The 17,159-nt window shown below is 41.6% G+C and overlaps 1 protein-coding gene across 1 annotated transcript in view; it reads right to left on the bottom strand.

Annotated features, from left to right (window-relative positions):
* FANCC (Fanconi anemia, complementation group C) overlaps window positions 1-17,159 on the bottom strand; it is a 170,474-nt gene that overhangs the window by 129,804 nt on the left and 23,511 nt on the right. Inside the window, exon 4 of the mRNA XM_011976009.1 lies at window positions 11,211-11,305. Within this exon, the coding sequence (XP_011831399.1) occupies window positions 11,211-11,305 (95 nt within the window). The remainder of the gene's footprint in view (window positions 1-11,210; window positions 11,306-17,159) is intronic.

Below are 17,159 nucleotides of genomic sequence, written 5' to 3'. Positions count from 1 at the left end.
AAAAAAAAAAAAAAAAAAAAAAGATCCCTGGCTGGGACTCCAGGAGAGCACGCACAAAGACACTGCAATGTTCCTGGACAGGGTCACAGTGGCGTGAATGGGGGAGAAGCAGTGAGGCCGGTAGGAAGTGGTCCGATTCTGGACACGTGTCACAGATAAAATCAACAGATGGGATGGGATGGACTGACAGACTGGAGGTGAGATGGGAGAGTAAGAGCAGTCAAGGATGATGCCAGGGCTTCTGACCTGAGGAAACAGGAAGAATGAGGCTGCTTCTTAACTGAGTTAGGGAAGCCTGGAGGGGGAATAAAGTTTTGGGGGAAAGATCAGGAAGTATTCTGGAACATATTTAGTTTGAGATACTCATGGTCAACCAAGTGGAGATGTCACACAGACAGCTGAAAATGTGGGTCTCAGGGGAAAGGTTCCACCTGGAGATGTAGGCTTAGGACCTGTCAGTGCATGTGTGCACACATGTACACACACAAACACACACACATACTTTATAATTCCTTCATGGCTTTTTCCAGTGATCTTGTAACAGATCACTTCAAAATAAAACAAAATTCTGGGTAGTCTCACCTTTTAGAAAAAGAGAAGGGAAAAAATTCTGAATTATTAAAATTTAAAATAATTTTAACCACTCAGTAGTTTTTTATTTTGTGCCTGCTATGAGTTACAACACAAAACAAAAAGAACATGAACAAAAAGACATAGCCCAATTCTGTGGAATATAATGTTTGAAAAGCTGACAAATCCTGTTTAAATGGTTGCTTAATTATTTCACTAAAAAAAATTTTTTTAAGTTTGCCATTCAGAAATCAATGCAGGTATTTCTTTAAAGCCACAATGAAGACTCAGCCCTGTGCCATCCCCAGCAGTTGGAGCCTCACAGTGAAAGAGGTCTGAGGAGCCAGCGTCCCAGCCGTACGGTGCGGCTGTAGCGCAGTCACACCACCACCTGGAGTGCAATCTAACTGTTCTTCACACCAGTGAGTGGTTTCCAGAGCTCAAGGTTGGTTTCAGGGGTGAGAAATCTTTGGAAGCACATACCTTACTTTCTTTGTTGCATCTAGCCCATGGATGAATAAGGAACCACAGTTTCCAATGCAAAATTATTTAACCTTATTGTGTCCAGAATTTTTCCTTCTTGTGGGTTCTTGATATGAGGCTGCGGACCCTCACGGTGTTACAGCTCTTAAAGACAGTGTGTCCAAAGTTTCTTCCTTCAGATGTTCAGATGTGTCTGGAGTTTCTTCCTTACGGTGGGTTCGTGGTCTCGCTGACTTCAGGAGTGAAGCTGCAGACCTTTGCCATGAGTGTTACAACTCATAAAAGTAGTGCAGACCCAAAGAGTGAGCAGCAGCAAGATTTATTGTCAAGAGCGAAAGACCAAAGCTTCCACAGCGTGGAAGGGGACCCGAGCTGGTTGCTGCTGCTGGCTGGGGGTGGCCAGCTTTCATTCCCTTATTTGGCTCCGCCTACATCCTGCTGATTAGCCCATTTTACAGAGCCCTGATTGGTCCATTTTACAGAGTGCTGATTGGTCCATTTTTACAGAGTGCTGATTGGTGCGTTGACAATCCTTAGTTACACACAGAGCGCTGACTGGTGCGTTTACAATTCTCTAGACAAAAAAGTTCTTCACATCCCCACCTGACCCAGGAAGTCCAGCTGGTTTCACCTCTCATTGTCAGATTTCTTTTTGTAACTTCCATCATTTTACCAGTCTGATCTTGCATTAGATTCAATTTCAAGTATGAACCTTTGAATTCCACTGTCATACCAAATACTATTTAGACCATGAGTTTATCCTTCTGTTTTATTTTTCTGAGATAGTCTATATGCAATATTTGCAGAAAGTAAAAACCAAGTCCATAAAATATCTAAACTATGTTACTTTTTCAACGGTGATTGCAAACACGTTCCCTAAAAATGATACATCAAGGTCATACTGAGACAGCCAGGTGACAGGGGTCCTGGAGAAACTCCAACCAGCCTGCCCACTGACTGAGGTGGAGCCTCAGGAAGTTCACATCTGCAGCAGCAGGGAGGCACCTGGCCCCTCCTCTTCCTGTGAGGAACCTGGGATTTGAATGGCAGGCGGGAAGCACTCCAGCAGGGACTCTGGTCTAGCAAGAGTCCCTTTTCTTCCTTCCTACCCAATAAAACCCATTCTCACTCACCATTCAAATTGTCTACAAGCCCGAATTTTCATGGCCATGGGATAAAGAACCCCGTCCTTAGCTAAACTAGGGAAAAGTCCTGCAACAATCCTATATTTGAAAGTTCCAAGTGTGGAGAACAGAGTTCGTGATTAACCTAAAGAGGAATTCTTGTGAGGGTGCAAATCAAAGAGAGGGATATTTTAAAAAGAAACTTATATACCAGTCCTTTATTATTCGGTAAATTATAACATGGAATAAAGGTATTACTTGAAGGCCACTCTCTCTTTTAAAAGGCAAGATCTTGTGGTGACCTCCAATTGTTGTGTTTATGCCATTTCAGCCACCATGGAAATGAGTGTAAGCTGACTGTATTAGTCCACTCTTACATCGCTATAAAGAAATACCTGAGACTGAGTAATGGAGGCAATGAATAATTTATAAAGTAAGTATAAAGAAGAGTTTCAACTGGCTCATCGTTCTACAGGCTGTACAGGAAGCATTGCAGCATCTGTTTGGCTTCTGGGGAGGCCTCGGGAGACTTATAACCATGGTGGAAGGTGAAAGGGAAGCACGTATGTCATGCAGCCAGAGAAGGAGCAAGAGAAACAATGGAGGTGCCACACACTTTTCAACAACTAGACCTCGCAATAACTATCATAAAGACAGTACCAGGGGATGGTGCTAAACCATTCATGAGAAACCACCCTCATAATACAATCACCTCCCACAAAGCCCAACTCACCCTCAACATTGGAGATTACAATTCAACATGAGTTTTGGGTGGGGACACAGATCCAAACCATATCAGTGATAAACTTATATATTATGAACTCACTTCCGGATTGTGCAAAGGAGTAAAATTAACTGAGGCTGGGAAGAAGGATGCATATCCTTCTTGCATTCTTGAATGCATATATCTTTACAACGAATGGCAGTGAAAAAACAAATACAAATTAAAGCAATTTTTAAGAAACTGAAAGTACTTTGTTAAATTCACTATTTATTCATAAAATCCTTGAATACATAAGATTTTTTTCCCGCAACTGTGTCCATGTGTCCCTGAGTTTCAAAAAGCTTCAAAGAAATGTTTTTTTAATGCCCCAAACAATGTTATCTCAAAATGCTCTTGGCTTTTAGTAACAAAATCCTGAACCAAACAGCTCAAATAGAAAAGGGAAGAAATTCGAGCATTTATGCCTGGGAAAGACTTGATCCAGCGTCCATACAAGGTGAATACGACCTGTTTTCTCTTTCTCTTTTTCTCAGCTATGTTGTGTTGGGACTAACCTCATTTCCAGAGAGGCTCTGATCTCACGGTTCCACATGACCAAAAGCAACTTCAGGGATTATGTGCTACTTAATTCATGCTCATCAGGAAAAATACAATCCACTTCCCAATCTTGCAAACAAATGTTACAGCCCTGAATCTCATCAGCCTTGACGGGGCTCATCTTGACCAACCACTGTGGCCAGAGGAACAGAGAAGCAGTGTTGGTTAAGCCAGGTAGGACCCACTCCAGGAGCCACATAAGATACCTCTCACCCAGAATGAATCATGCACAGCTGGGAAATTCAGGGTACTATTAAGAAGGTGGGAAAGGAGGGGAGATGGATACTGGAAAAACAATGAATAAATATCCCCTATACAGGCAAATACAAAAATTCAATTACCAATTAATCTTTAAAAAAATAACACCCTGAGGTTGTAGAAAGTCAAGCAAATAGAACACAGGTAGGAAAAAATTTCAGTAATGTGTTTGTTACTTAAAAGTCATAAAAACAGTAGATGGAGCTGTGGAAGAGGAATCGCTAACATCCCAGCCTCGTCTCTGAATTTCACCTTGCCTCTGCTATTTTTCACTAACCACCTTATTTTCCCTTTTAAATTACCATTCAAACTTGAACAATAATTATTTCCCTAGGTTTCCATATCTCAGCCAGGCTAGTAAGGATATAAAACCATTCCAAGGAGAGGAAAGAAAATTTCTGCCAAGTACAAATCTGTGCATAGGTTTGGCATGTCTGGAGCTAGTGCAAGAAGATGCTAGGATCTGGAAAGATCAGGGAGTGGCCTTCATGGTACGTGGGTGCAAAAACGGAAAATGGAAAGATATTAGGGTTGAGAAAAGGTGAAGAGAAGTTGCATATACCAAGGTAGCATGTGGATTTTATCAAAATTTATGACTGGTTAATAAAGTTGGGGTGTGTACTCCAAATAGTGCACAAGATAGTCCACTGAGATGTGAAAACAACATTAGAATGTTTATATGTAAGAAGAAATCAAGCTTTATTAATATTTCACAAAGGTACTTGCACTACAACCTTAGCCAGTCTAGATGATAGATGGTCATGTGTCACAAGTAGTCCAAGTGGGACCCTGAGGGAAGGGTGGGGATTCCACCTCACAGAGGGCTGGCAGGAGCCCCTCCAGTTCCCACTTCCTCTCAGGATATGCATTATGGTTTCCATGTGACTAGTAAGGAAGGTCTGCTGATTATGCTATCTAACTTAAGGAACCATCAGATGGACACCTGGCTTCAAAGGATCCCTGCAAAGAAGTCAGAGATGAAAAATACTACTATGAATGCAACCTAAGAAAACTGGGAAATGGTAGCACAGATACTTCTGCAAGCTAATCATCAGCCTCATTAAAAGGTTATGCTAATTAAATGTTGGCAAAAATGTTTCAAAGTTATCAGGAAGATTATCTGAAACAACAAATTTGTACAACTTGTCATTCATTTATTCATATCATATATTCATTAATTCATTAAAAAATTTATACTGTGCCAGGTACTGTTCAATTTGCTAGTAACAGTACACAAAACTGAGAAAAACCAATTTTCCCTTAGAGGATAGTGGCCATTGAGATTCTCACCAAATTGACTAATTACAATGCCAATCAAAATGCCAACAAGTTATTTTGTGTTTTACTGAAACCTGACACACACATTCTAAAATTTATGTAACAGTTAATGCTAAGTTCCAACATTAGCCAAGGCGTCTAGATGAAGAACAAGATGGAAGAACTTCCTCCTGGAGAGCAAGATACTCAGAAGGCCACATTAATGACGACAATGTGGAACTGGCATAAAGATAGTGTATTTGTCAGAGTGACGACAATGTGGAACTGGCATAAAGATAGTGTATTTGTCAGAGTGACGACAATGTGGAACTGGCATAAAGATAGTGTATCTGTCAGAGTTCTCCAGAGAAACTGAACCAATGAGATAGACACACACATACACAGGGATTTATTATCAGGAATCAGCTAACACCATTACAGTAGCCAGCAAGTCAGAGACCCAAGAGAGCCAATGCCCGGATAACCAGGAGAGTCACTGGTATAGTTTCAGTCAGAAGGCCAGCAGGCTTTAGACCAGGAAGAGGTGATGCTTCAGTCTGAGTGTGAAAGCAGGAAAAGGACAATGTCTCAGTTTACAAGCTTTCAGGCAGGAGGACTTCTCTCTTCCTCAGGGGAGTCTCAGCCTTCTTGTTCTAGTCAGGCCTGTCACTGAGATAGGGCCCACCCATATTGGGATGCGCATTCTGCTTTACTCAGTCAACCAATTTAAATGCTAATCTCACCCCAAGACACCCTTACAGAAACACACAGAGTAATGTCATCAGGACCTTGTGTCCAGTCAAGTTGATACTAAGATTAATACCAAAGATAAACAACAAAAACAACGGACAGATTCAGGATCACACCTGTGGACCCAAGGCACCTGATGCATGACGAAGGTAGCACCACAGATCACTGGGAAATGATTTTCAATAACGGTGCCAGCCAATGGGCTATCAATGTGCAAATGAGATGAAAGTGGACTACTTACTACCTTACACCATACCATAAAAGTTACAGGTGGATCACAGACTTACATGGGAAAAGCAAACCAACATGCTCTTAGAAGATAATATGGAAGAACTTTATGACCTTGGAGTGCAGAAAAATTTATTAAATAAGGCACAAAGTGGCCGGGCGTGGTGGCTCACACCTGTAATCCCAACACTTTGGGAGACTGAGGTGGGCTGATCACCTGAGGTGGGGAGTTTGAGACCAGCCTGACCAACATGGAAGAACCCCATCTCTACTAAAAATACAAAATTACCTGGGCATGGTGGTACACGCCTGTCTGTAATCCCAGCTACTCGGGAGGTTGAGGCAGAAGAATCGCTTGAACCCGGCAGGCAGAGGTTGCAGCGAGCCGAGAATACACCACTGCACTCCAGCCTGGGCAACAAAAGCGAAACTCCATCTCAAAAAAAAAAAAAAAAAAAAAAAAGCAACAAGGGGCACATAGGGGGCAGGGGCATCCAGAAGCAGTCAGTGTTCTGTTCTATTTCCTTGGGTGGTGATTACAAGGATCTTTCACAACTTGTTAAGCTTGGCATTTATGTTTTGTGTAAGTCTGTTAGATCTTTAAGTTTTTTTTTTAAAAGAAGAAAGTAGAGGACAGAAGCTATCTGGATATTGCTTAGTACTGCATTTCGAAAGGGAATACAGATAGAATACATCACCTTCGGATCTCTGTTCCTGGCACCCTGTTTTTTTTGTGTGTGTGTGTGTGTGTGTGTGTGTGTGTGTGTGTGTGTGTTTTTCATCAGAATAAAAAATAATAGTGGTATGGTTTTGCCAGAGAAGACAGGCATCCTCCTACATTTGGCAGGCCCTGGAAACCTTCCCCATCTATTGTAGCCTCTGAGAACAGACTGTCTTTCTAGGTCCAGTGCTGTATCCTCAGCCTCTACAGTAGTGCCTGGCAAACAGTAGGTGCTCAAAAAGTATCTGTTCAGTGGATTCATCAGTAAAACTACGTTTTTCAAGACCACATATTCCCAAAATATGTGAAAGAGTCCCAGAACTTTGTCTCTGAACTGTAAGAAGAGCTGCTGAGGTGGTGCTCCATGACGGCACATTCAAGGTTGTCAGTAAAACTCCAAAACATTTTACTAATGTATTTCCAATATAACACATGCTAACATGTCAAGTGTCAAACAGAAGCATTTTTTCTCTGTGCTAAAAATACAACTCAGTCTGTCATTTTCAAATTTATTAATTAATGAATGTTTACTGAATTTTGTAATTTACCATAGAAATTATTAGTTTTCGATTTAGGGTATTTCAATCATACTTGTAATGCTCCAACAACACAGAATGACCCAAGATTTTATTACCACAATTAGAACATCCCAGCACATGGCAGGCCCTAATAAATACTTGCTGAATGAATTAGCAAACATTAAAATATGGCTGTTTTATAATGTTCACAAGGATATTGCATGACAAGGTACACATCTTTAACGTGTACCATGTCACTCTAAAACCTCCACGAAGAAAATATCACCTCTAAGATAAAACCAAGTACACCCGAGATGTGAACTGATTTATAAACCAACCTACAGACTACCTTCTATCTTGCTGCATTTACGGCCAACATGAGATTATGCATGTACTGACTGATGATGGGCAATGTAATTAGCTTTAGAGTTAAGAGTTAAATAATTAATATGTTAACAATAAATTGTTAAGAGTTGAATCATTAATATGTTCTTAGACATTGTTTTATCGGTTCATGTTATTTAGTTCAGGCTTGCTTGGTAACCACGAAGGGAAATCGTTTTCCCAACCTCCCACATCCTCACCTGTTCCCTACCCGCACATTCATCTCAACGTAAAGCATGTTCAGGACTTGCTCAATTCAGCCAACCCCACCCTAGTCTGGCTATCACCTCCTTCACTGCCAAAGTCCTCCCTCCAAGTTTCTTGAAAGAGTGAAGTTTATCATCTCTGCTTCCTCACCTCCCCATCATTTCTCAGTCTGGAGCAATCTGGCTATTCCCCTCCACCTCTCACCAAACCTCTCCTCACCGAGTCTTTGCTCACAGTGGCTGAATCCAAGTAGCGTTTCTCGACCCTTCTGCCTTATGCTCCGCAGCCACCCTGTCCAACATAGTGGCCGCCTGCCACATGTGGCTGCAGAGCACTGCAGTGCAGGAAGCACCAGGGAGTAACTGAGCTTTTTATTTAATTTTAATTCAAGTTTAATTTAAACACCGATTCTTGATTCAGTTATAAAATTCCTTGGAACAACCTGGGTATGTGAATCTACTTTTTCAACCCTATATTTTATAAAATCTAAATACAGATCAAGAATTTGCAAAGAAAATTTAATGTCTGAATGAAGATACAACACGTAGATGTAAGTGTTAGTGTAACACACACACTGGATTTCAAAGATACATCATAAGAAAGATTATAATCTCATTAGTAATTTTAATATTGATTACATGTTGAAACAATGGTATCTGGGATATACTGAATTAGGTAAAATATCTTCTTAAAATTAATTTTAACTATTTCTTTTTATGTTTCTTAAAGCAGCACCTGGAGAGTTTACCATTATCTATGCAGCATGTATTTTATTCCTACTAGACGGCGCTGCTCTACGGCATTAGATATGAACGTGCACTAATTCTCCATTGCTTCTCTCCTTCTACTTCTTGGAACCCTCCTTGTATTCTGCAGCATCAATCATTCTTCCACTTCCCCTTAAGGTCAGTGTCTCCCAAGGCTCTCTCCAGTTCCCCTGGGCCCCTGTCCCAGCACCCACCTCACCTAAGGCTTCCACTATTCCCACAGGTGGCTGACTTTCAACCCTCTGCCAGCAAATCAGCTTGCTCCCCTGAGAATGGGATATTCACCTGCTCTCTGTACATTTCCAGTTATGCCTAAGTGTATCGACATTTAATCTGCCATTATACCTGATGGGAATTTACCTTATTAATATTTTATAAATCGGGCCCCCTCCTCCATTTCTTTGAGGCCCTCTCAATTTCTCAACTTATCAGTACAATAGCTTCCAATGTCTATCCTTGGCCTCTTCTCAACGAACTTCCTTTTGCTGTTAGTCTCTAAAACTCATACTGGCAACATGATTTCATGATTTCTCTGACTTTTTTTTTTTTTCTTTTTGAGACAGAGTCTTGCTCCGTCACCCAGGCTAGAGTGCAGTGGCATGGTATCAGCTCACTGCAACCTCTGCCTCGCAGGTTCAAGCGATTCTCCTGCCTCAGCCTCCCTAGTAGCTGGGACTACAGGTGCCCACTACCACGCCTGGCTAATTTTTTGTATTTTTAGTAGAGACAAGGTCTCACCATGTTAGCCAGGATGGTTTTGACCTCCTGACGTCATGTTTTGCCCACCTTGGCCTCCCAAAGTGCTGGGATTACAGGCGTGAGCCACCGTGCCCAGGCATGATCTCTCTGTTTAAATACTCTGGTGGCTGCCCCACTGCCATCAAGATAAAAAGCTTCTATAGTCATATGCAAGGACTGTACTTGCCAGTCTCTCTGGCTTCGTGCTTCATCACCAACTCCACAAAATCCCAAGTTCCAGGCACACCTAAGCACCTGCAGTCCCCTGAATACGTTTGCTTTCTCACCACCATACTTTGCATAGTCTATTTATGCTGATAGGAATATTCTCCCTAACTATATCCTTGCTCTCCTAGCTGTCCTTCAGAATTCAATTAACACGTCACCTGCCCCAGGAAATGTCTCCAAACCCCCACGTGAAAGTAAGTGTCCCCCTCTACGTCATCATCATACCTAAACACAGCTCTAGTCATAACCCAACCATGCTACCCTGGAGTGACCTGTTACCAGTCTGGGAATTCCCTGAAGGCACGGATTAAGTGTTTTAACTCCCTCAACTATACTTAATAAGTACCTACTAATAAGTAGATAGAGTATTAAACAAGGAAAACACAGAATAAAATGTAAGGCTAGAAATTTTTAAATAGGCTAATAAAGTCATGAGTTAAATGAAGAAAGTTAACCCAGTCACGCTAAAAACACTTCATTAGATGGCCCACTTCAGGACTCAATGAGCTATCTAATGCAAAATTATATGCTAAGTATGCATTAAAATATCAAATATTCAATAAAAGCAGCAATTAAAACAATTAAGGACTAAATATGTTATTTTGTTTCTTAGGCCTTGTTATGCATTCTTTCTTCCCTAATTCTACTTATCTGTTCCTTTCTTCAGTTCCTTACATTAATTTTCCTTCCAATTAAAGTTTGTATTCTTTCCTTCCATTGCCCAATCCCTCTGACTCCCTTCTATTCTTTCAAACAGAAAAATACAAATACAGTCTTCATCATCTCTGTTAGCAGTTTTGTCTAAAACAAAGAAATCATAAAAAGCAGTGAATGTAACGATCTCACCAGTCAGACTGACAGACAAAACCATATGCACTCATCTGTTTGGACGACTTCATAATGCTAAGCAGCTAATCTGAACCACACGCACACTAAGTGGAGTCTGACCGGCACCAGCAAGTCCTGGGGTTGCTGCAGAAGGCAGTGTGGGGAACAGAAAAGAACAGCCAATGCGCCGCTGATGACGGCAGCTGCAGCCCAGCCTCACCACAGCTCCACCTGACGCCTGCCCTTCGGGAGAAAGCGGAAGCAGACAGGCAAATCTAGGAAGCTGTCAGCTATCTGGACGAGCACAGTAGGTAGCCAGTTGCAAAGTGTGAGCAGCAGAGGCCACGCAGCACCAAGATCTAGTCTGTGCGCATGCTGGCCCAGGCGCCAACTTCGGGACACAAAATAAAGAGTGCTGCTCCCGCCGCACTGCTGAGTTTTCATGTTACTACAAAACAGATTTTGAGAGAGGCAGAGAAGCAGGTGGAAAGGAATCTAAACCAGGTTGGTAGGCAAAAACAATTTTTTGAAGGCTAGCAGTTGTTAGAGTGAAACGGAATACATTAATCACCTGAAAGAAGTTTTTCAAAACCACTCAACATTAGGTCTTCACCCTGAAGAATTATATCTTTTGGAATTCACAGTCGAGCAAAATTGAAATCTCTTGAAAAACTTTTTACCCAGCAAGATAAGGTAACAGTGAAGGGTATGTTTGAAAAAGTTTCTAAAACATCACAGAACTGGATCCCCCCCCAACAATTTTTTAAGCAGCACTTTTAAATAATCAATTTAATTCAAAGAAGTGCAGAGCAAGATTTACTCTCTTACCTGTACCCAGGAGTTAAGTTTTGATTGTCTAGAATTCTGTGGTTCTTTGTTAATTAGACAACATAAGCACCATATTAGAATTTTTTGGCTTTCATCTACAAAAAGGAAAACTTAATGAGTAAGTTTTATTAAGCAGAAAAAATAATCAATATAAAAATATTTTAAACATTATATTTAGGAAAATCTCAAACTACTATGTTCACAGCACAAGTATCCCCGAACGTAACGTTTGCTTTCTCATCGCCACACTTCGCACACTCTCTTTCTGCTGACAGGAATATTTTCCCTCACTCTATCTTCGCTCTCCTAGCTGTCCTTCAGAATTCCCTAAGCTTAACTTTGTGGAGTGTTTTCCTTCTTGTGGCCTTGGGATCACTTAACTCTTGTGTGGTCAATTTCCTTTCTGTAACAGTAGCAATTTTTAAAGCCAAATGAGAAACACGGAAAGAACTCGGAGAACTGGGCTTTCCTCATGATCAGGTTTTCACATTTCCAGCGGTTAGTAATTTCGATCTTTCTAAGGCAACTTAATGGTTACAGGCAGTGAGTAGCCAATATTTCTGATTTAATCTTTTAATTTTCTAATTTGCCAAAATATCTTCACTTGTTAAAAATAAATTTAATAAAAAGGATTGCTTTAAAAAATATTTTTAGTACCAAGTGTTTGGATAAAATAGAAGTCTCTTACATGCTCCTTTACTCTAAAATGTAAATTCTTTAAAACACCAAACTTTACCAAACATGCAATACAAATCTGAACTTTGAAATCTTACATTCTGCAGAAACATCCACTTGATGAACCACTTTCTTTTTCCTCTTGTGGTGACTGAGTCTATTCCAGTGAAGATTGTATAACACAATTAAGAAACAAAAACGAGGCTTAGAAACTGAAGATGTCAGTACCCGAGCTAGGGCAAAGCAACTTCAGACTTTACAAGGCCATGGAGGTGAGGCCAAGACATCCGGTGCCCGGAATCAGTCCTCTCTACCGCCTCATCTTCTGCAATCTGATAAACCCAAGCTTTCTCTTTTTTCTGAGACACAGTCTCGCTCTGTCACCCAGGCTGGAGTGCAGTGGCATGATCTCAGCTCAGTGAAACATCCACTTCCCAGCCTCAGGCCATTCTCCCACCTCAGCCTCCTGAGTAGCTGGGACCACAGGTGCGTGCCACACACCTGGCTAATTTTTGTATTTTTTGTAGAGAAGGGATCTCACCATGTTGCTCAGGCTGGTCTCCAACTCCTGAGTTCAACTGATCCTCCTGCCATGGCCTCCCAAAGTGCTGGGATTACAGGCATGAGCCACCGTGCCTGGCCAAAACCCAGCATTTCTAAGGACTCCATTAACAAAGAAATAAGAACAATACCAACTCTAGTAAGCGACTTCTGTATTTTTATCCACAAACTAAGATTGCTAACAGTAATTTTTAAACCCATTTTTTCCCGTGAACATACATAGCTTAAGCTTTTCCAATAACTAACATCTCTGAAAAAACTTTATCAGGGGTTATTCTGAGGCCATTTTTTTCCCCTAGTTTTTATGAGTTCAAATAAAGTATTATAAAGCACTGGCTTGCCTGAGATCAGTTCATTTCAAGAGTCGTATAATTTAACCACTAAAGATCCTAAGATTCTTCAGGCTGAACCAACGCCACTAATTAAAAATGTGACTGTTATGCTTCCCATAGTTTAAATATTAGAAGAAATTCTACCTAGCTTCATGTAGCAAGTGTGACAGATGCACCCAATGACATCCTTACACATGCAGCAAGCTGTTAAAAAGAATGTAATCTGATGGGGATCATTTCCAAACACCAGACACTCACCACTGAAAAAAAAAAAAAAGGAAAAAGGAAAAAAGGAAATGTCAGTTTATGAAGCTTAAATCTAAAAGAATACCCAAAACTGGGAGTTTCCCCAGGTGTGGAGTGATTACACAAACTTACTTCAAACAGTTTATTATTTTTTATTTTTCTCCCAAAAAATAAAAAAAGAGAAGGAGCCAGAGAAACTTCCACCCAACCTCTAGGGGGTGACTTTCCGTGCCCAGAGTCAACGCACTGAAATGCACTGCTAATGAGCTTACGGCTTGCTTTGCTTAGGCAATTTACGAACATGAGCCACAGACTGCTATTCACGAGTGCCACCAGCACTCACTCCGTCAGACTCTACCCTGGAGGCCTTGAACTCAGGCTGGAGCATCCCACAAGGCATGTTAAGTGAGATGGGAAACTGCCTGGGATTCACTGCAGGGACAGTCGCTGACAGTCCATCTTAGTGTAAATTTGGATTCTACAAATGAGTGGAAAGGAAAGGAAGATAACAACATACACTTGCCACCTTATATTTTACTTTTTGATATCTAGAATTGAAATTCCACATAAAAGCTAATGCAATTCTTTAAACTTTAATTCTATAAAGTATGAAGGCAGCAAATGTTTAAGACAATAAATATTCACTGTTTTAAGCGCTAAGTTTGGCGGAAATTTGTTATACAGAAATAGAGAGCGAATAGTGAAGAAGAGAGGTAACAGCCGTCATGCTTAATCACGAGGGCAGAGTTAGCAGCAATGGACCAGAATTTCAGAAGGTGAAGGCAGTATTTTTACACTGAGGACATCACCGAATAAAAAGGTATTCTCTAACTTTCCATTATTATCAATTTCTTCTCTTCTCTTTTCAGTATCTCTTCATTTCCAAATCTTCCCTCCTTCCTCACTACCCTTTTCTGATACTGTTCTCCATGAACACTACGTATTACTTACTTTTTTCCATGATGAAAACAGTTTGCTTTTACTGTAATTAAAAAGCAATTTTGGGCTGGGCATGGTGACTCACGCCTGTAATCCAGCACTTTGGGAGGCCAAGGCGGGCGGATCACAAGGTCAGGAGATTGAGACTATCCTGGCCAACACAGTGAAACCCCGTCTCTACTAAAAACACACACACAAAAAAATTAGCCGGACGTGGTGGCACGCGCCTGTAGTCCCAGCTACTTGGGAGGCTGAGGCAGGAGAATGGCGTGAACCTGGGAGGCGGAGGTTGCAGTGAGACAAGATCACGCCCTGCACTCCAGCCTGGGCAACAGAGCAAGACTCCATCTCAAAAAACAAAAAAGAAAAGCAATTTTGATATTACAAAACCATAAGAAAAGATCCCTTCCAGGCAACCAGTGAAACAATAGGTGCAACACATGCAACATCTGACTGCTCACGGGGTTTCGTGCTGTTCAGCCACCTTTGTGAGCTCAGAGCCAGGGCACACCTCAATAGGAAACTGAAATTTAAGAGCAGTTCAAAAGGTAACACAAGCGTTGAGACAGAAAGGGACGGAGAATTTGTTTCTGGTTGTCGGAGGGGCCAAGGTAATGCAGATAAGGTGCTAAGGAAAGATCATAAATACGAGTTCAAGGACACCAGGATAAATCAGTCTGAGCTCCTACTTTTACAAAGAAGAAATATGAGACCCCACAAGTTCAGTTGCCCTGTCTTAGAGAATCACATCTGCAAGTCTGCCCCAGCAGGGTCTCTCCTGAGAAACCCTCCTTTCCTCTCAGCAACTGCTACTCCCATCAGAGAACCATTACATTGAGTCAGGCTGACCTGCTTAAGTATCTCTTTTTCCCTTACTGGAAGCTCCCAATGGGCAGAGACGGTGAGCCACATTTTCCTAAGGGCTGGCACACACACACAAAAACACTTCATAGGCTGGGTGTGGTGTAATCCCAGCACTTTGGGAGGCAGAGGTGGGCGGATCATGAGGTCAGGAGATCGAGATCATCCTGGCTAACATAGTGAAACACCGTCTCTACTAAAAATACAAAAAATTAGCTGGATGTGGTGGTGCATGCCTATAGTCCCAGCTAGTCAGGAGGCTGAGGCAGGAGAATCCCTTGAACCCGGGAGGCGGAGGTTGCAGTGAGCCGAGACCACGGCACTGCACTCCAGCCTCGGCAACAGAGCAAGACTTCGTCTCCAAAAAAAAAATAATAATAATAATTGGTAAATACGTGCTGAATGAATATGTATGTGCAAGTGAAGCTAGCTAGTGGGAATGCCAAGACTGGAACACTTCAATCACAAGATGTGATCCAACAGGGACAGAACATTACAGCAAGGTGGACTTTAAAGTCACATGAGGAGTGGAGTTCTGGCTCTTCTTAGTGTTGTATTCTAGGGAAAGCGACTCACTGACTCTAATCCATAATTATCTACCCTGCAACACTGTCATCAAGAATTAATTAGGTCCATTATGTAGTCCACAGAGAACAGTGCCCAGCTCAAAGTGAGCAATGCCTCTCACACTACATCATAAACCTCCCCGTGTTTCTCACATTTCTGACTTGAGGACGTATTACATCCACCATGTACGTCAAAAGGACGTAGAATTTCTTTCCTTCTAAAAAGCAGTTAATAAATCCATGAAGCCCCTAACAATGGGTACTGCTTTTAAATGAAGGTCATTCAACAATTTCTTTTTCTTTTTCCTGCCATCAATATTGGCCTAGATCAATGTTCTTCAAACTTTTGGTCAAGAAGCATCAAGGGTTATGAAATCAGTATCGGGTCATGAACACCACTCACCATGAACAGCATAGTGAATACGGACTGTACAGAATAATAATACAGTAGTCCCCCTTTATCAATGGGGGAAATGTTCCAAGACCCTCAGGGGATGTCTGAAACTGAGAACAGTACCAAACCTTAAATACAGTGTTTTATTTCCTACACACACATACCTATGATAAAGTTTAACTTATAAACTAGGCACAGTAAGGGATTAACAAGGACAATATAATAAATCAACTGAAACTACATAGTGTAATAAAAGCTATGTACTACACTGTATTGTTACAGTTGATTTATCATATTGTTGTCCTTGTTAAACCCTTAGGCCAGGCGCGGTGGCTCACACCTGTAATCCCGACACTTTGGGAGGCCGAGGCAGGCGAATCGTCTGAGGTCAGGAGTTCAAGACCAGCCTGGCCAACATGGTGAAACCCCATCTCTGTTAAAAATGCAAAAATCAGCTGGGTGTGGTGGCAGGCGCCTGTAATCCCAGCTACTTGGGAGGCTGAGGCAGGAGAATTGCTTGAACCCAGGAGGCAGAGGTTGCAGTGAGCTGAGATGGCGCCACTGCACTCCAGCCTGGGTGACAAGAGCTAAACTCTGTCTCTCAAAAAAAAACAAAGTTACGTAAATGTGATCTCTCCATTTCTCTCAAAATATCTTATTGTACTAGACTGTAACTGAAACTGCAGAAAGTCAAAGGGGGGTGCTATTGTATGTATTCTTTCATGAGATGTGTTTCACTGTGTGTGTGTGTGCGTGTGTGTGCATATCCATATGCATATACACATGTACACATATACATAATGTATTTCTGGTCAAAGATGTTTGAGAAACACTGACCTAACTGCAATAGATAAACCAAGGACAGGTAAGCGTGGCCCTGATGGGCAAACACACTGCTGCCTCACTAGTTCTGCCATTTTGAATCAAGAACTTGAAGAAGTTTAGGGGTTGGGGAAAGAGGTGTAAGTGGCAAGGAGGATGGACATACGAGGGTGGGGCAGAATGAGGGAGGCTGAGTGTGTGGGCGTCCATGCACGCCTGCTCACAGGGCTAAACACGCATGTTGTTCCTTTCCCGCCTAGTTCACATCTCTTCCAATAATGACTACGACAGCCTAGAAATGGGAAACTATAGGATTCTTTACAACATCAAAGGGGAATATTCATTTTATTTTGGGTTCTAATGTCATTACATTATGCAATTAGTCTTTGACTTTAAAAAATCTTAAAAGTAAATATTACATTAGCTAATAATACAGTCAATCTAAAGCAAACCTCAGCCATGCTCCTTGGGAGGCCCTAGGATGACAAAGAACTAAAACCATGGTTCCTGCTCTTGAGAGTCGTGCTGTCTTCCAGGGCATCAGACAGTGAAG

The sequence above is a fragment of the Mandrillus leucophaeus genome, unplaced genomic scaffold, assembly GCF_000951045.1.
Source record: "Mandrillus leucophaeus isolate KB7577 unplaced genomic scaffold, Mleu.le_1.0 Scaffold161, whole genome shotgun sequence".
In the NCBI taxonomy this organism is placed as follows: Eukaryota; Metazoa; Chordata; class Mammalia; order Primates; family Cercopithecidae; genus Mandrillus; species Mandrillus leucophaeus.
The sequence above is the reverse complement of the archived record's forward strand: the minus strand, read 5'-3'. Positions and strand labels throughout refer to the sequence as shown.